Source organism: Rutidosis leptorrhynchoides, chromosome 5, assembly GCF_046630445.1.
Source record: "Rutidosis leptorrhynchoides isolate AG116_Rl617_1_P2 chromosome 5, CSIRO_AGI_Rlap_v1, whole genome shotgun sequence".
Lineage (NCBI taxonomy): Eukaryota > Viridiplantae > Streptophyta > Magnoliopsida > Asterales > Asteraceae > Rutidosis > Rutidosis leptorrhynchoides.
The window spans coordinates 435967875-435989040 of NC_092337.1; the positions used below are offsets into that span (position 1 = coordinate 435967875).

At 30.1% G+C, this 21166-nt stretch overlaps 1 protein-coding gene across 1 annotated transcript; it reads right to left on the bottom strand.

The window, feature by feature from the left end:
- Positions 1-3449: 3449 nt before the first annotated feature.
- Positions 3450-16312, bottom strand: LOC139846624 (protein NRT1/ PTR FAMILY 7.3). The gene is made up of 5 exons (XM_071836098.1): positions 16202-16312; positions 15092-15218; positions 6444-6661; positions 5457-6016; positions 3450-4761 (listed from the first exon to the last, which is right to left on the bottom strand). The coding sequence occupies exons 1-5, from the start codon at positions 16226-16228 to the stop codon at positions 3891-3893; spliced, it is 1803 nt and encodes a 600-aa protein (XP_071692199.1). The 5' UTR covers positions 16229-16312; the 3' UTR covers positions 3450-3890.
- Positions 16313-21166: the final 4854 nt, after the last annotated feature.

Consider the following 21166-nt stretch of genomic DNA (forward strand, 5'->3'; position numbering starts at 1 on the left):
TTTAAAACAACAATTCGAAGCATATTTCAACAACTTCGGCTCTAGATACCATTGTTGGGATTTAACAAGTTTCATAATACTTAAAACCATTTATTAGTAAGCTTGCGGAAGCGTGTTAATATGAGTATGTTTAGCCGTTTAAGAACTTGTTAATCATTCAACCATTTAAATGTAAATCCCATGGATCAAGTTGTGAAATAATACTTGCTAATTAACAAGAAAGGATAGTGTTTATACCTCCTCAAAACAAGTTTGAGGGTTCTTCAAAATGAGCAGAAAGTTTGAAGGAGATGATGATGAAATGAGCTCCTAACTTGAACCTTCAAGTGTATAGAACCCTAAGCTCTTGTACTCCAACACCACCCTTAATCTTGGCAATACTTTGGAACCTTTAAACCTTTGTTAACTAAGCTAGAAAACCAGTTTCTTTGCTCACTGATTTCTGGACAGCAGCAACCCAAAGAAATGATGATGAATGTAGTTTCAAAAGCATGAAACCTCAAGAGATAATACCCCAAACTTATCACCAACACCCTAGCCTTTTGTTAGGAATTGAATGACACTTGAATTAAGCTTGCAAGAACAAATTTAGGACTTGGTCTTGAGTCCCAAAACCCACGTTTTTTTGGACAGCTGCAGTAGCTGAATTTTCAGCTCTTTTTCCTTCTTCACTTGATGTGTTTATGCATGTGTATTTTTACTACAAGTCTCTAGACCATGCTTATGGAAAATGGGAATTGTAATTGACCAAGAAAAGAATCTAAGCATGTGTACTAGAGTCCCCATGCCACTACATACATTTAAATAAAATGGTTTTTATAAAATTTGATTTTATAAAATTGAATTTTATAAAATACATTTTTATAAACTTACATTTTATTTATTATGTTTACATCATTTATAAAACCTATTTTATAAAATGTAACATAATTGATTTATTATTTACCTATAAATAATTAAATCCATATCATATAAATTATTCCATAATTTATATATATATACATCAAGTAATAATTTTAGAAAGCCATTTTCTTTAAAATTCAAGTGTCGCGTATTTAATCAATGATCCAATCGTTAAGATCAAATACGAATAAGGTGTTGGCAAGCTTGTTATTGGGTATGACCCGACTTGGATCAAAACATATCAGCCACGTTAATTTAATATGTCTCTCGGGCATATGAAATACCTTCAGTTTACAGCCCTAGTAAAGAAGTGTAAAAAGACTATCTAATCCAAAGTGAATAGTATCATATTAGGAATATACATCCACAATTTAACATAGTTGCTAAACTGAGATAAGATAAAGTATAATTAAGATTAATGATAGGATTAGAAATCAGTTTTAATTCGTGTTCTAGATGAATCTGTGATATATCAAAAGTATGTATCTATCGTATATGTATATATGTATGAACTGTAATATGATAAAGCTGATTAAGATGATAGAACACATATTATACACACAACATAGTGCCAAGATTCATTAGGTGAAGATGATTACAAGGATTTGGGGATTGGGAGAGAATTAGTGAGGTGTGTGAGAGAGTTGTTTACAAGTGAGGAAAGAGCTTAGAGTTTAAGCTATGTTAGGGGTATTTATACTAGGTCATTACAACAACAAATCATATCTATCATATTGAACCTAACAATTAAATATAGAATATATTAGATGCAGCTAACGGTAACCAACTTTACATGTTATATGTCTTAAAGTGAGAAATGTTTGAGTAAATTTTCTATAATCAAAAACTCTATACAGTCCACTAAAATGTGATTCACTTAAATGTAAACTGATATTTAGTTCCTCTTATTAGCTACCTTTTACTTTTTCCATACAAATATCATAAATGGATTATCAAATATCATATTCCACAGCTGTCATATAAAAAAAAATAGTTTGACAAAAATAAAAAAGGACCCAAGAATCTTGTCACTAATGTTGACGACGAATACGATCAAAAATCAATTTGACTAAAATAAATAAAGGCCACAAGAATCTTGTCAATAATGTTGACGACGAATATGATAACTTCATTGTTTGTCACACCCGATATTGAAGTTCTTGGACTCATATTTGTAACTCATTATCATGCACAGAGGGTCATATTGGTTTTAGTCACTTTGTTTTAGCTTGTGTTATATATTATGTACAATGTTGTAAACGACATTCGTTGCGACGCCCGTTGTGACGTTTTGGTGACTGGGCCGTCTCGACCCCGTCCCGTTGTCTAACAAGTCGGTCAACGTTCAAAAGTCGGGTCAAATGCGGGAAAAAAACGCTAGTCAAAAGTAAAAAATTCGATTAAAATCGGTCAAAAGTCGGTCAAATCGATAAAAATTGATGCAGTTTAGTGTTATTTTACTGTATTATATTAACGATAATAGCTATTATATGTACAAAATGGGCAACGAAAGTTATTTGGCTTTGAAATATGTGTGTGTGTGTGTGTATATATATATATATATATATATATATATATATATATATATATATATATATATATATATATATATATATATATAGTGGTAAGATCAAGAGGGAAGTAACCATTCGGGGGGAAGCGGGGGGAAGCAATTTTTTTTTTTTTCGTTTTTTGAAAAAACTTTGTTCACGAACATTATAGATGAGATGAAAATATGAACATTTAGTAGAGACACTTTGTGATAAATGTTTTTATTTTGGCGGGAAAACGCTCGAAGAAATAATATATAACAATTATCGTGTTTTTCGAGCGTATTTTGAGGTTTTAGCTATTGGAGTTTAGATATTAGGGTTTAGATATTAGGGTTTATAGGGTTTAGATATTAGGGTTTAGAAATTTAGGGTTTAGGGTTTAGATTTAGGATTTAGATTGAGTTTTTAACACGAACGGTTTAGAGTTTAGGGTTTAGGGTTTAGGGTTTGGTGTTTTGGGTTTATGGAATAAACCCAAAACACCAAACCCTAAACCCTAAACCCTAATCCATAAACCCAAAACACCAAACTCTAAACTCTAAATCGGGCTAAATTTTATTTCACAAAACATGAAGAAAAAAAACGTTCATATTCTTCACGAACAATATTATCTTGAATGTTATTTTTGTCGATCGTTTTCCCGCCTAAATAATAACATTCATCACGAAGTGTCTCTTCTAAATGTTCATATTTTCATGTGATCTTGATGTCGAAAAAAAAAAATTCAAAAAAAACGAAAATTTTTTTTTTGCTTCCCCCGATTGGTTACTTCCCCATTGATCCTGCCCCTATATATATATATATATATATATATATATATATATATATATATATATATATATATATATATATATATAAAGTCAACGTCAGTCAACGTCCGTCTCGACCCCGTCTCAACCCCATTTTGACGTTTTAAAGTCTCGACCGTCTCAACCCCGTTTCGCTTGGTTTTCAACCTTGATTATATATATAAAGTGCTATACTCCGTATTAGTTTAGCAAAAACACAATATCATCTAAGGAAATAGAGCTTACAATATGCATTATAAATTTGTTACAAAATACAAAAACCAACTCACAAATTGACAAAAACACATGTTAAACCAGTGTCCTGTTTTACAACATAATGAACCATTCAAATTAAGATCATGAACTCATGAACCTAAAACTTAAACCAACTAATTAAACTCGGTTCCTTAAACGACAGATCAGTCTCCCTTAGCTCCTAATCCTGATCAATTTCGACATCACAAATTAGGTGTAACCGAATATGTAACCGATCCCCAGGTGCATAGTCATTTCTGCCTTAACTTTCAATCTTTTCGACATCATAAAAAGCATGTACAGTTTCGCCATCAGCAACCCTATCCCGTTTCTTATTTATTTATATTTGGGATCCTAACGACCGTTTAAACTTCACCATTTTGTTACTCATTTACACTTCACTTTCGTCAGTATCGTTATCTTCATCATTCTTCCCCTCAAGTTTAATACTTTTGTACCATTTCGCGAACACAATATAAACCAACAGATCAACTGCAGTTAATCCAGCTAGCAAGAAGAAAAATCTGTCTAAATGTCCTCGGTTTAAATTTCCCGGAATCCAACCTGGCATTTTGTCTTCTGTTGAAATCTTCATAACGATCGTAACAATGAAACTACTAACGTAGTTTCCAAGCGAAATCGACGTCATACAAAGTGCACTTCCGAAGCTTTTTAATGCATCAGGTGCTTGTGCATTGAAAAACTCAAGTTGACCCACATACATAAAAACTTCTGAAGCACCAACGAACGCGTACTGAGGTACTTGCCAAAATATGCTTAACGAGCTCGAGGGGTCACAATTAACGCAATCTTGATTAGCGTATCTTAGTCTATAACATTCGACGATACCAGCTGAAACCATAGATAGTATTGCAATTATGAGCCCGATTCCCATTCTTTGAAGCTCGGTTAACCCTTTTGAGTCTTTTTTCTTGAACAATAGTACAAGTGGGCCAAGAACTCTTCGGTAAAGGAAAATGAATAGTGCGACACTTAAAATGTCGAAACTTGACATGCTTGATGCGGGGATTTGGAACCCGGAAATAGTACTTTTCATGGCTGCACCTTGTTCGACGAAAAGAGACGCCATTTGGGTGAATACGACTGAGTAGATTATGGTGCAGAGCCAAATGGGAAGCAATCTTAGAATGCATTTCACCTCTTCAACCTGTGAAACAGGGCATAAACTCCACGGGTTGTGGGTCCCCTGTTTCGGGTCGTTGAAATCTCTTGAAGTAATGAATGCTGCTTTGTCCAGAAACCTGCAAACACATACATAAATATCAGCAAAAAGTAGGGGTGCAACTAGAAGAGACATATACGACCAATTTACTTATGATTGAATCGATTTTAGTCGTTTTGTATGTCAAACGGCCACGTGATAACCCAGTTAGGCCGCATACATCTGAGTAAACATACTCCTCTTCCACGGGTAGTTGAATCAGGAAAACCTTACCTTTTACCCATTTATATTTAACACATTAAGCATTTGTACTTTTAAAAAAAAAAAAATGACAGAACATTGTTTAATAGTCAGCCCAAACCCGCCCGTTTTGATATGTATGCAGTTTCATCTGAACTTGTATTGACGTATCACCCATCCTGCCCAACCCATCCATCTTGCCACCTTTAAGTGACAGTCTAAGCTACTAAACTATATATATTTGAACCAACATGCTTCTGGGCTAGCAATATCAAAGGAGCTCATTAACCTTGAAGTTAAGTTCTAGTCCCATCGTGGACAAAAAAGATATGTGAGTTTGTTGTTTAAAAAAGATCCATATATATATATATATATATATATATATATATATATATATATATATATATATATATATATATATATATATATATATAACCAAACATTCTTCATAGATTCAGACATAGACAGTCATAATTAAATAAAATAAAAAACCATCATATTAGAATAATAGTTGTTTAGTATCATCATGCTTACTTGAATTCATGTGTATGGAGTATCTTTCTCCCAGTATTAAGAGAACTGTCTTTATCTTCTATAAACAAAGCCTCTTCACCTTGTGGCAACTTAACTCTCCACTTTTTCGATGCAGCCACAAACACTTGACAAAATCTGTTTACAGGGTTCCCACTTGGCTTAAAATGCCTGTACCTGATGGTCCCACAAAGAAACAGGGCTAGTCCCGCAAATGCGGACCCAGTCGACAACCAAAAGCCGAGGGTCCACATCCCTTCATCCTCAAAGTAACTCAAGATCGTGTTGGAAAATAGTGATCCAAGGTTTAGAGCAAGATAAAAGTAGCTAAAAAAGGCTACTTTCGAGTGTGCCTCATTATTATCTTCCTCGTCGAATTGATCAGCTCCGAACGTTGCGATATTCGGTTGGTACCCACCGTATCCTAACGCAATCATGTATATCGAGATGTAAAACAACCCTATTTCCCAGTTTTTGTGGGTCGAACATGTTGTGGTGCGATCACCACAACCTTTTGGCGTGATTAAGAACATGCTCGAAGCCACTGATAATCCTCCTAAACCCTGCAGTCATAATTATATTACAATCTAGTGTCAGATAAATATCGGTTTTACAAGTTGATTTTCGGATCTGTTCAAGAAAAATAAATAAATATCATTAAGTTATAGTCTCCTGTTAATATTAGACTAGAATGTTAAAACTAGCACAATCCAATTGTATAGATATGCTCGATCCACTATGATTTAGTATTAAGGTTTCTTTGTATTTGTAATATACAATAATACAATGCACCCTAATAATGCAAATTAAGGTTTTCTATTGAATTGAATAATTAACTATATTAGAATAAAACGTTATGACTGACTCATCTATACAATTAGGTTAGACCGATCCTAATATTCTATTATAATTTATAATAGTTAAATAGTTAATTATTTAATAAATGGAACTAAAAAGTGGATGACAAAATGTTTGAGATGATGAACTTACCAAGACAAAGATGGCTTGAAAGATGGCACAAGTTTTGAATCTACCCCAATACGAGTCGCTTAGCAAAGCACCGACAAGTGAAAAAATATAGACAGTTCCGGTCCATTTGCTAACGTTGTTTGCAGCCTCAGCGTTACCTTGTTGTAGAACCCTTGTTAGATACAGAACTAGGTTGACTCCAACTCCAAAAAAGGCCAAAGTAACTAGTCCTTGATTCACTGTACATTAAAACAAAACAAGACATGTAAAGAGTTAAATACATCATACTACGTATATCTTTAAATATACATAAATCTTAAATAACGATTTGATCCCATTAATAATGACTATAACCACTCAAATTTAGCTAAATGCACAGATGGCTAATTTTGTTACTAAATTTTCTTGCTTACTTCATTGATTTTTTCAGTACATTATGCTACAACACATTAATTACTTTGCAATATTTTTTATTATATTTCACTACAACTAAGTTTATAGTTTTTGACATCTATTCAATGAGTTTTCACGTTTAAAAGTGTGAATTTAAGTTGGAGGCGTGAAAAAATATGACGTCAAAAATTCTGATGAGTGAAAAAATGTGACGTCAACATTTTAAGTGTTGGATTATTAACTTTTTGACACTTAATTTTAAATGTCATTGAGTTTTCTTTTTTTACGGTCTAAGTGTCAAAAGTTTTGTGACATATGTTAAAATCAAGTCAAAGTTATTTATATTTGTGTCAAAAGTAATGAATGCGAAAAAAAAAAACTGAAATTATCTTGTAATTTTTTTTTAGGTCCATTGATTAAGTTTTTTTTTGCCAGTACGTACACAGCCAACAATACATCTCCAAACCACGAATTCTTATCAACTAAAAGGACAATTATTATTAGTTCTTTCGCGTTGAAAATGAAATATAACAATACGTGATCATTTTTAGTTTGTTATAGAAATCACTATCCAGTTCTTGTTCTATGGCCTATATTGCATTCTTACAACCTGTTAGGTTAGCCACATAAACTATAGTCATTAATCAATATCTTAAACTATAGTCATTAATCAATATCTAATCTATTTTAGTGTTTAGAAACATACGTACGCACATACATTTTCATTCTTGACGCGACATCTTGTTGCATTGATACATTCTTTTATATAAATACAATATACAATGCAATGTTATTCATGTATCGTTATCAACGTAAGTGCTAGAATAACATATTACCGATCGAATTGGAACACGTCCTAATCGGTAATCAATCGTTATATGTGGCTATAACCATTTTGAAGAACACGACACACACAAGGGTTATTTTCGGCATTGTTATTTGGTACAAGCAAACTTCCAATTAAGTGTTTGATCGTTAGGTGTTTATGGTACGAATGTAGATAAATATGTGTTTGAAACACATTTATGATATTTGTGTGTGGTCTATACTTATCCAAAAATCTAGGGGATTGATATAAACCAACTCTATGTAATACGAGTATCATTTATAGAATTATTGGTGCAATGTAACATCGTTGAGATATCAATTCATTTACAATTAGGTATCATTCTACATTTTATTATTGATTGCAATTGCAATTTGCAATTTGCAATTATTCTATCTTTATGGTTAATCTTTAAAGCGTGATTTAGTTTGATATGAATTTATTATTATTATTATTATTATTATTATTATTATTATTATTATTATTATTATTATTATTATTATTATTATTATTATTTTTTTTTTTTTTTTTTTTTTTTTTTGAGGTAAGCAAGGAAACCCTCATATGAACGAGCACATCGGCTCCCCCATAAAAGATAAAACCTCGGGTAATCAAGCCTCCCGAGTGCGAAACCTGGTACCGAGTGAATTTATTAATGTTAAGTATGTTATATTAGTTGATTGAATTAAATATGAGTATATATAATTATTTAATTAATGTTTTTCAACAAAAGTCTTAAATTTATTTAATTATTATTTAAATGTATTATATTCTATTTTAATTTTAAATATAAATATAAAAACCAGCAAAATTTAAAACTACATGATCGGAAACGTTACACGTAGCACCGGATACGAGCTGACAAATTTCCTCATCGTACCGTACATTATACATATCTCTTATATCTATAATTCATTGAATGTTGAATCAATCTTTCAGTCCAATTATATGCGAACTCCAACTCCAACTATATATACATTTTGCCAATACGTGTTTTTTGACACAATTTATAAAACATACTCTGTATTTATAGAAGGAACTTTGAACTAACGGTTTAAGATAAGAACCATTCGATCTAGAAAGTTTTACGTGACGCAATGAAATATTAATATTTGTGATTAATTAGTTATGTACTATAACATTTGTGTGTTAGATTACGGAGTATAAGTTAAACGTTATGAAAAATGATATATATTAATTATTAATTATATTGATAATTTTATGAATATTAGTATTAGTATATTTACTAAGGACCAAGGAGTACCTGTTAATTATCCTTTTTATACTAATGGTAAGAGCTCTGTTTATGGAGGTTATCGATTGCTAATCATTATTTGTTTTGTTATAAATGATTTTTTTTTCATTTTAAAAAAATAGATGTTACTAATATTTTTTTTTTATATTTATTTATTTGTATTTAGATTAGATTGCATTACTAGCTCACTTGTTTAATCTAATAGTTAGATTTTTTATGTATATAAAATGATTTAACCACTTAATTCTCTTACACAAAAAGTTTTAAACAAGGAAATGAATCAATAGTATACTAAAGAGAGAAAAATAATCAAGAAATAAATTTATTTAATCTGATACGGAGTAGCTAGTTAGATTTTTTTATTGACGTATATTTAATCATTATACTTATATTTAACTATAATCATTATCATCATTATAATCAGTATACTTATATTTAACTATAATCATTATCATCATTATAATCAGTATACTTATTTTAACTATAATCATTATTCGTATCATTATAATCAGTATACTTATATTTAACTATAATCATTATCATCATTATAATCAGTATACTTATTTTAACTATAATCATTATTCGTATTTTATATACACTAGGTTTACCTAAAGTCTCCATGTACTGATTTTTACTCTGCCAACTTACTACTTCAAAATGTCAAATAATAATAATAATAATAATAATAATAATAATAATAATAATAATAATAATAATAATAATAATAATAATAATAATAATAATAATAATAATAATAATAATAATAATAATAATAATAATAATAATAATAATAATAATAATAATAATAATAATAATAATAATAATAATAATAATAATAATAATAATAATAATAATAATAATAATAATAATAATAATAATAATAATAATAATAATAATAATAATAATAATAATAATAATAATAATAATAATAATAATAATAATAATAATAATAATAATAATAATAATAATAATAATAATAATAATAATAATAATAATAATAATAATAATAATAATAATAATAATAATAATAATAATAATAATAATAATAATAATAATAATAATAATAATAATAATAATAATAATAATAATAAACAACAACCTAAATCAAACATCCGACTTCCAACAATTGTTGATCAAACTATGTTCGGATGTTCTAATCGTTACTTGAAAACCCGATTTATCCTTCATCAACCAACTCACATTCTAACGCAACAATATTCTTCATCAATGGGTTTCGTAATATATATATTCCTCACAAATGTCGTTTAATCCTTACGTTCCATAAATGGTGTATAAACCACGAGCTTACGTTAATAATCAATTCGAACCTCCTTTTCAACCAACTTAAAATTCAGCTATTGAAACACCTTCGTAATCACCATCCGAGAAGATCGAAGAAACACAAGCCGAACTCGAACCCCGAAACACACGAAAACGAATAACCTGAACCATCCGACCCGAAATGTAAAAAATTAAAAAAGGGTTAAAGTAGCAGGGACCGACAAGGAAAATAAGATCTTAGTCGAGTGTTGGTCTCGTGTTTCTCAAGATGTAGATGTCGAAAACTCTCAAATTAAAATCTCTTTTTCGAGCACAGTCTGAAAATAATACAACTCGTTTGTGCGCAATTCCCGTCGAGCGGATCAATTGACCGAAAATAGATTAAGATATCAAAACAATAACAACAACAACAACAATACCCAATCCAACACTTGTAGGGTATGGGGGAGGTGAGACGTAGACAATCCTTCCTCTACCCTAGGACAAAGAGAAATCATTTCACCACCCCGAGTGAAACACTCACAAGAGTAGAGAAAGTCTTCCCTCTATATGTTCAACGGATAAAGAGATTGCTTGCAACGGACCTCCGGCCCAAAAAAAAAAAATAATAAAAAAAAATAAAAAATTCTTAAAAAGTAAATGCCATCCCCATGAAAATGGTGGAGCAAATTTCCATGGGTTTTAAAATGTTGCCTGGGATTCGATTTAGGCTCTAAGCGACAGTCAAGTCGCCAATAAGTAGACGCTTGCTGATGGCTCCCGAAACAGAGCCGTATTAAAAATAAAAAAAATAAGAAAAAAAAACGTACCTTAGGGTGTTCTGCGGAGCACAGGGCGTATAAAGTAAAGCTGCACTAAATGAGCAATAAACATATATGTCCACATACAGATAAAATCACATCATAGCAAGCCAGTCTATTAAAAAAAAAAAAAAAAAAAAAAAACATACATAAAACCGTATCTACCAAAACCTACATAAACATACAAACGTACATTCATAGATATCCACCTACACGCATACATACGGGAAACCTACATACGCATACATAGATAGAAAACAAACAAACATACGAAAATACATACAACCACACATATAACTATACATACATATAAACATACAAGAAAGGCATTCAATCAACAACCAGAAAAGTATTCACCTTTAAAAATGTGTGACGCGTTCTCAAAGATTATCCTTAGTGTTAGATTTTAAAGGTATCGTGAGCAACACGTGATGTCAACCATAACCCGACCCGATAAATTTGGAAGATGACAACCCGACCCCGATTAACATAGACTCTATTCTAAGGGAACGTCGTCCGCTGGCTACTAGGTCGTGCCAAGAGTCAAAGGAGTTCAGGTTCATCGGATACGCTATCCCGTTATTCTTCAGAGGAAGCTCGAGCATCTGATACTGAACCCTCAAATGCTACAACATTCACTATGGAGAAGTTAGTGAATGTAGCCGAGACGCGTACAATGTTCAAGAGTTTAAAACTTCTAGTCCAACCAGTTTCATTCGACATAACTCTCGAACAATACAATTTGGTAATGAAGTTAAGGCGAAATTCAAAGTAATATGGTAACACGTTCACGGAGTATGTATGTTTAGTTTGTAGTTTTTACTTGTGATGTTTTTAATTTGTCCTTTTTTACTATGCCATTTTTTATTTGTAGCGTTTTAAATTACTTTGACATGACTATTGAGGTGCACTAACCTTGAGGTCATGAATATAAGTCATATAATGGATATTATGTATATATATTTATATAATATACTGTAATGTAATACGATAGTATAATAATTATAATAAAATAATTGAGATAGTCCATGTAATCGTACGAAGAAAAGTTGAAGTGACGCTAAAGAAAAGTATCATGACAGTGAATGGTCTTACGAATTATCAAATTGCGATTAAATCCAAGGTCTTCGCAACAAATTTAACAATTACTAAATTTTAACAAATATTCTATTCATAAAAATATGTTTAGTTAAATATTAGTATTACTTATTATCATCTTTATTTTTATCTTTTATCTTTGATAAACAAAGTATGGGACTAAAATAAATGAAAATGAAGAGAAAATATATGTAAATATTTTTTTGTTCAATACTTCAATTTATATTGGGACCTCGCGAATTGGAATGATATGATGACAACTTGAAACGTTGGTAACCATGCCACGTTGCCTAATCAGCTTGCGTCATGCAACCTGTTCAAGTATATCACGTGTCGGGCACGTCTCATTTTTGGCATGCTTTTCATCTAAACACATGCCCAACTATTTCCTCCTATATTTATTATTTACCCTTTTCAAAACTAAACTTTACCCATCAAATGTGAGTGAAAAATAAAAGTTACGTATAAAGTTTTACCGATCCAAAACTAAAACATACGAGTGCCTTTGATATTTCATTATTTTATTATTTATTTAATAAAATCTTAGCATACCATTAAGAACGAATATTTGAACATACAACGATAACAACAACAACAATAACAACAACAACAACAACCCAATACCACATAACTGGTGTATGGGGGAGGTGAGATGTAGACAATCCTTCCCTACCCGAGAATAAAGACAAGTCATTTCTCCACCTAAAGTGAAACACTTTCAAAAGTAGAGAAAGTCATCTCTATCTCTATTCGACGGATAAATAGATTGGTTCCGAGTGAATCTCCGGCCAATAAGTAGGAAATTTCTTTTAAAAAAAATAGTATAATAAAAATAAAATCAAAATTAAAAATAAAATTGAGGAGACGCCATGAAAATAGTAGAATCAAATTTTCATGAGGTTTAAATCCTGCGTGGAATTCAATTTAGGCTCTAAACGGCAGTCAATACGCCAATAAATCGACGTTTGCTGTTGACTCAAAAATAGAGCCGTAAATATTATTTGAACATCTCCTAATATTAATTATTTACTTATTTTTATTATAACTTTAATTTCAAAATTAAATTCTATGTATTGAATATTAGTGTCTTTTATTAAATTAAAAATTATATGTATGAGAGATTTTTCACGGATGATAATTTTTTTTTTTTTTTTTTTTTTTTTTTTTTTTTTTTTTTTTTTATCATATGTACTCAATCTAACTAAGTTACTCCGTATTTCTTAACTATTTTTTATTGTTTCTTCAAACATTCTGAAATATGCTACTAATAAGGTTTTAATCTTAACTTTTTGAAAGGTCATCAAAATTTCAATCACTAATACATCTTACCTTATCATGGTTTATAACATTATGAGATGAGATGAGATGTTTATTCTATTATATTTTGCCTTTTGAAAAAGAAAAAAAACTTTTCGTAAAAGATAAATAGCTAGACATAATATACAGAATCCATATGACTATGTCTGTTCTTTGAATGTATTTTAAATATACTCAAGTTTGTTATACGTATTTAGATGACAGTTTCTGACAGAAAAAGACATTTCTATTTTTAAGATATCTTCCAACACAACATGCATGTTGAACAACTGTTTGTCACACTTTATAATCCAAATTTTTTTATGTAAATAACACATACAATAAGTTTTCATTTAAATCTAGACGATATAAAATTTTGTGTACGTGCATATGTTTCAGACATAGATTCTTATTTATATCCCAATTATCATAAACTTGTCAGTTTTCTCATGCATAAACATCTATTGCTTACCATTATACTTAAACTATGATATTAGACAATTTAAACGATGTCGTGTGGTAGGAAGTATCCTAATCTGAAAGCTTTTCTTCAAGAAATATCACATCAATATTTTGACTCTTATGTATAGTAGGCCCATCACTCAATAAACTTTCACTTTCATGATATACCTTTATATATATACAGTATAAGTTTTTCATGCATCAAATATGTATACCCATAGTAATTTTGACTACTCCGCATTTGTTAGTTATCAGAAAAATAATACTCGTAACTAAATTTTTTTAATCTAAATTTATTTTTAGCAAAAGCTGTATTACATGAAGTAGTTCATATTCATATAATCATATTGCTCACAAAAGATTTCATGGTGGAACATACCTTTTCTTATTATTTATTAAAAACAAAACCATAGCTCTCAATATCGAAAAGGACTAAAGATCATCTTTCTTGTGGTCTTAAAACACATAACAACCAAGTTGTGTTATTTGTTGGAATACAGACTTTATCATTAAAAAGATGCATTTTCATGAGAAAAATATTGTATTTTATAGATATGTGAAAGAACACTAAATTTTGAAGATCAACATGTCTTAAAGTTATTTAAGTTATTAAAGACTCTTTAGTATGAAAATGGTGCATCGATATAATATTAAAATCATTGCATATTTGTAAAAATAGTTACCAAAGTCAATCGTTTTCAATAATCTCTGCAAGCACAATTCTTTGAAATTACTAGAATATGTCATTAATTATTAAAAATAAATCCACTTATTAAAAATTAATTAATATAAAGTGAATATATATATATATATATATATATATATATATATATATATATATATATATATATATATATATATATATATCCACAAACAGAGCTATCAATTCTTAGGATAAAATGATTTTCCATCATTCCATCTCTTCAAATGACTATTTAATAATAATAAATCTAGTGTATAATAATAATATACTTATACTTTAGAAATATATTAATATAATTCTAATTTCCACGGTGTTAATTTATCATATTTAATATTAATGTTACAACTATATATACGTAGATAAATAAGTTATCTTATCGGATATACAGTAAAAGATGCAGTATATTCTACGTATGAAGATAAGCAGACTATGATATCAAGTTTTTTGATGTTTTGTACTCATTTATTTAGTTTATTAAAGATTTTGTTTTCTAGCTAGCAAAATAATAATATTTTTAATAGAATAATAAATAAATAAATGGGTTAAAGTAGATACCGAGGATGATAGTTCCAGCTGTCCATCGACCAGTTTTAGCTTTGAGAGCTGGTCGGCCATGGAAATCAACACTTCCATCCAGTGTACTTAATCTCTCTTCTTCTTCTTCATCATTAATACACTTCACCTGCCATTTTTACATTTCCAATTATAAATTTATTTAATACAAAAATATCTCAAAGCGATTATTTAAAAATTTTTGAATATTAATTTATCTTCAAGAATCTTAGTTAAACTCATTATTTAAGGACGCAAACTCAAATGGTTTGGGTTCGAGTCAAGAACACTTGCTAAAATTAGTTTATTTAGATATTTTTACTTTACTAAAAGAAGTTAGATGCCACAATTGTATAACTTATATTTTAAAAAACGTAAAAAAAATGAGATGATTTGTCTAATTTATAGGAGTATAATATGAAAGAAGGCATTTTGTGTTTAATTTTTTTTTATATATAAAAAAAAACTAAAATAAAAATGTAAGTATTGTAATTACCATCTTTTACATAATAATTGAAGTTCAATTCTTTAGATTTCAAGAGACTTCTAGAAACATGAGTTTGGCAAATGTAACCTAAAATATGCATGTGATGGATGTGTTATCCGTTTTGAGTTTGTTACACGTGTTAGAATCTTATGACACTTGGTCAATGGTCTTCTAACGAACACCAAATCAGTCAAGTCCCCATTCGAGTTCCTAACCAATCTAAAATATCATTTATCATTTATTATATATTATAGAAAATATATATAGATATAGTAGATAGACGTAAAAAGAATACTCAAAATAGTGTTGGATAATGTTTTTTAGGGAGACGGTGATCTTATGGGTGCGAATAACACAATGTATAATTCGATTAGTAACCATGCTACAATTACCCTTTAAAATTACATAATATGATAATGTTGTGTGCAAAGAAGCAATTTTTGATCTCATGAAACTAAAAACATGCACAAAGGCCTTAAAAGACATCATCAGCTCTAAATGTTGACAACAATTAGTTTTCATGAAATTTTTTAGATTTAAAGTTTGTATGGAATGTATAGTAAATATAAAGTATGCAAGGTAAATATATATTGTGAGAAAAGTTAATAGATATAGAGATGAACCACCTTCTTTGATAGATTGAAAGACTCCATTTTTGTTGGTGAATTTAGAGAGAGAATTAAAAGAAGGATATGTGAAAATTGTATGAGACAAATTGCTAAAGAGGCTTGAGTGAAAGATGGACAAAACAAGAGTGGAATTGGGAGGTGGTCTTATAGGCCTTCTCTTACTAATATCAACGGTCCAGATCATCCCAAATGAAAATAATATAAATTTTTTATCAACCACATATATAAATATTTTCATTTAAGTAAGTTTTTTTTAGTATCTATTATAAATTTTTAAAAAGGGATATTTATAGTATTATTGTCGTATATAATGTTTAAAACCTTGAAACAAGTAACCTCAGTAGAGTTGTAGAATTTTGGTAAAACAAAATAAAACACTTTTTTTTTACATCAGTTTAGGATTATCCAGAGGGACTTAATCACTCACACGTTCATCTCTCACTCGATGACGAATCTTGAACATCATTCTCGGAAGCTGATAACACATTGCGTAAAATGTTACATTATTTGGATAACTATATAAAGCAAATGGTAAAAAAATTAATTTAGATAATTATGTTCAAATAAAAAATTCAGCTCCAACAATTGAATTTGCACCCATATGACTTTTAGAGCACAAATGTCCGTAGTCTATTTCGGTGTTCATTTCCATAATTGAAAATGAAAGTCGAAATTGACTGAGAGTGACATTGATGGAGGCGTCAACATTATTCATTTAAGTGTTGGTGTCCATGTTCATATTTTAATTTTAATTTTTAATACTTTTATTATTATTAATCATTATTTTTTACTCCATCCGTCCCATATTAAGTGTCCACTGTTGACTTTTTAAATTCTTTCTTTGTCAGCTTTGACCGTAAATATTTTTGTTTGTGATATATAATATTTGATAGAAATTATATGAATGAATTGAGTCTTAAATGTGTTTTCATTCCATATAACTTTCATCAAATATTATATAACACAAATAAAAGTATTTACAGTCAAAGTTGACAAAAGAATACTTTGGAAACTCAACAGTGGCGACTTAAGATGGGACAAAGAGAGTATTAATTTTGAAAATGAAAAAACTTTTTATTAATAAATATGTAAAAGCTTTTTTATTAATTAATCATGTAAATGATTAGCCCAATTTGTTTTTTTTTTTATATTTTTTGGCCCAAGAGCCCATATTACAAAACCTACTCATTCTTATTCATGTAGCTACAACCATCCAACCTGAAAAATAAAATAAATAATTAGAATTTAACAAAATTAACAAAAAGAAGAAAGTAACAGCTATAAATTAGCCGTTGAAGTTTTATTTCAAACTTTCAAAAATCAAACGGTTAAAAAAGCATCGTCGATGGCTCGACTTCGAAGACTGACAGCGAGATCGACGCCGGCCTGATGTCGGCCGACGGGCAATCCTGACGTCGGTTTAAAGGGGACAGTGGCAATCGACGAAGGGCACCAAGTGCTCTTACGTTACCTCCCACAAATCACTTAACAAACTTGGTTTTTGGCTTATATATTAAAAAGCTACATCTACATAACTTGAAACTTTGGGGCCAACACCCTCCTTTGCCTCCATAAAATTCGAAGTAATACTATATCTTCAGATTAAAAGTTAAAGACTCATAAAATGATCGGGTTTAATCACATCAAAGTAAAATATTTGTTCTTTTTAGATAAATGAAACATAACATTCTTCATTCCATCTCTTTTAATGTTTGTATTCAAGTGATTTGTCTTAGACCACTCTCAATGGAGTGAGTGTCTTTGATCTGTGAATATATTGCCAATATGAAGCCACCATTGGAAGTGTATTGTCAAACCATTGCCAATATGAATTTGTTATTCATTTCGTGAATTTCAAGCATTTTTCATCACATATGCTTTGCAAAATTTTGTTGTACGATTTGCATTAAAAGTTATACTATGTATTTATTAATTAATATAGTGAAGTGTGATGGTTGGGTGTGAAATATGATGAGTTAGTGATAGGAAAAAAAATGGTGATGTGACGCTGATGTAACAATGTGTTAATTTGAAAAATGCTTTCGCGGTTGGGAACGCTCTTATCAAGTGATCAAAGAAATCATGAAAAGAATACCACACCTTAAATATAAATTTGGTTAGTGTTATAATATATAAATATAAATATATATATAAATGGATAGTCAATTATTGATACACAAAAGTAATATTATTGTATTACCTAAACTTGTGATATTTTTGCTATAAATAGCCATGAATGCAAGCATTAAACTTGCACCATTTCTCACACTTACAAAATGTTTCTTTCTTTCTCTCCATTATCATCTTTGTTCTTACACTTCATTATTAGTATTCTTAATCAAGAATCAAATCACTAAAGGTAGTTATAAGCCTACTGAATTATAACATCAAGAATCAAACCACTAAAGGTAGTTATAAGCCTACTGAATTATAACACGTTATCAGCACGATAATCTTAATACTAATTATGGTTGGCTCTGCCACCTAAATGATATATGGTCGGTTATACCACCTGAATAATATATGGTCGACACTGTCGTCTAATTATCATTTATGTTACTAACATTTATATTTCAATTATCTAACATTTATATGGCCGACACTGTCGCCTAATTATCATTTATGTTACTAACATTTATATTTCTATTATCTAACATTTATATGGCTGACACTGTCGCCTAATTATCATTTATGTTTACTAATATTTATATTTATGTTATATAACATTTATTAATGATTGCTTACATATGGTCGACACTATCACCTACTTATCATTTATGTTATATTAAATTTATGTTTAATGTTTATATACTTATGAATATAAAGTGACTATAATTTATCATGTTGTTTGTTTTAATAGAAAATGTCGAATCTGGAAAAGCTTAAATTTACTCCTTTAGAATCAACTGAAAACAACTACATGCCATGGGTTATAAAAGTAAAAATGCATCTTAAATCAATGGGCATTCTTGAAGCCATAAATGAAAACAACACTTGTTCTGAAAAAGAACAAGCAACGGCATGTTGCTTTATTCATCAACATATTGATGAATGCTTACAAAATAATTATGTGACTGTAGAAGATCCCCATATTTTATGGGAATGTCTCAAAAGCAGATTCAATAATCAAAGAGAAATTTTACTTCCAGCTGCTATGGAACAATGGAGAACATTAAGGTTCCAAGACTTTAAGAAAGTAAATGAATATAGCTCAGCTCTGTATAATACATGTTCACAACTTAAATTCCGTGGACATGAAATAAGTGATGCAGACATGATGGAGAAAACTTTCTCCACAATGAATGCTGCAAACATCACAGTGCAAAGAAATTTGAGAATGCTAAAGTTCAAAACATATCCTGAACTTAATTCATATCTCTTAGTTGCAGAGCAAAATGATGAGCTATTAATGAAAAATCAGCAATCCCGTCCTACTGGTACACTTGCAATCCCTGAAGCAAATACTGCAAATAATTATAAACAGGGACAAGGACGCGGGCAAGGTCGTGGTTATAATAACCATCACCATCATCATGCCAAAAGCCATAACTATGGTTGAAACCATCCTTATGGTAATGGTAATGGGCGAGGACGTGGTCGTGGTCGTGGCCGTGGTGGTCAAAGAAATAATAATCCACGAAAATATAAATATCAACCACAAAACAAACCCACTAAACAAGATGTTGAAGAAAATTCTTCTAAAAATTCTGAAGAATCTTGCTACAGATGTGGTAGAATGGGTCACTGGACTAATACTTGCCGAACATCTAAACATCTTGTTAAGATGTATCAGGATTCGCTGAAAGATAAAGAAAAGGAAGTAAACTTTGTGGATAACGTCGATCCAACAGTCACTGAGAAACCATCTGATTTATATGAAGATTTCTTGAATGTTTAAGTTGTGTGTCTTTCGAAAAATAAACGATTTAATATCGTCTGTCTTTGTCATTATGTTTGCTAAATGTTTCAGTACTATCTATTTGCGTGTAAAATTTTGTGTAATATTAATGTACTCACTATTTATTTCTTATATATGAAGTTCAATATGAATTTTGCTAGAATACAACATCAATCAAGTGGTGGAGATCTCTGTATAGCAGACAGTAGAACTACACACACTATACTTAAATCCGAGAAATATTTTATTGATCTAAAACCAACGGAAGGAACTATACATACAATATCAGGACCTGCTAACTTGATAAAAGGGATAGGAAAGGCAAATTTCATACTACCAAATGGTACAAAATTTTTAATAAATGATGCCTTATTTTCTCCCAAGTCAAGCAGAAATTTATTGAGTTTCTCCGACATATACCTTAACGGGTATGATTATCAGTCAGTGACAACAGAAAATGAGAAATATTTAAGTATCACTGACAAGAGTCATGTGGTTGAAAAACTGCCAAGACTTAGTTCTGGATTACATTATACACATATAAATGTACCAGAAATACATATGGTAGTTAACGAAAAATATATTGATCCTGGTGTATTCAGTTTATGGCATAACAGATTAGGCCATCCTGGATCAACAATGATGAAAAGGATTATTGAATGTACTCATGGACATCCACTAAAGGATAGAAAAATCCATCATGATACAATGGTTCCATGTACATCTTGCTCTCTTGGAAAATTGATAACTAGACCCTCACCACTTAAGGTTGAGAAAGAATCACCAATGTTTCTTGAAAGAATTCAAGGTGATATATGTGGACCAATTCATCCACCTTGTGGACCATTTAGATATTTCATGGTTCTAATAGACGCATCTAGCAGATGGTCTCATGTTTGTCTGTTATCAAGCCGTAATGTGGCATTTGCAAAATTTCTTGCCCAAATTATTAAATTGAGAGCTCATTTTCCTGATTACACCATTAAAAGGGTGAGACTTGATAATGCTGGTGAATTTACATCTCAAGCATTTAATGACTATTGCATGTCTATAGGAATTGTTGT

Bases quoted from the DNA above. Each gene is read 5' to 3' on its own strand.
- LOC139846624 (XM_071836098.1), bottom strand. From the start codon at position 16,228: ATGGAGTCTTTCAATCTATCAAAGAAG. The intron at 6,017-6,443 runs GTAAGTTCATCA...TTATGACTGCAG, and splicing joins TTCAAGCCATCTTTGTCTTG to GGTTTAGGAGGATTATCAGT. The intron at 4,762-5,456 runs GTAAGCATGATG...ATGTGTTTGCAG, and splicing joins CTCCATACACATGAATTCAA to GTTTCTGGACAAAGCAGCAT.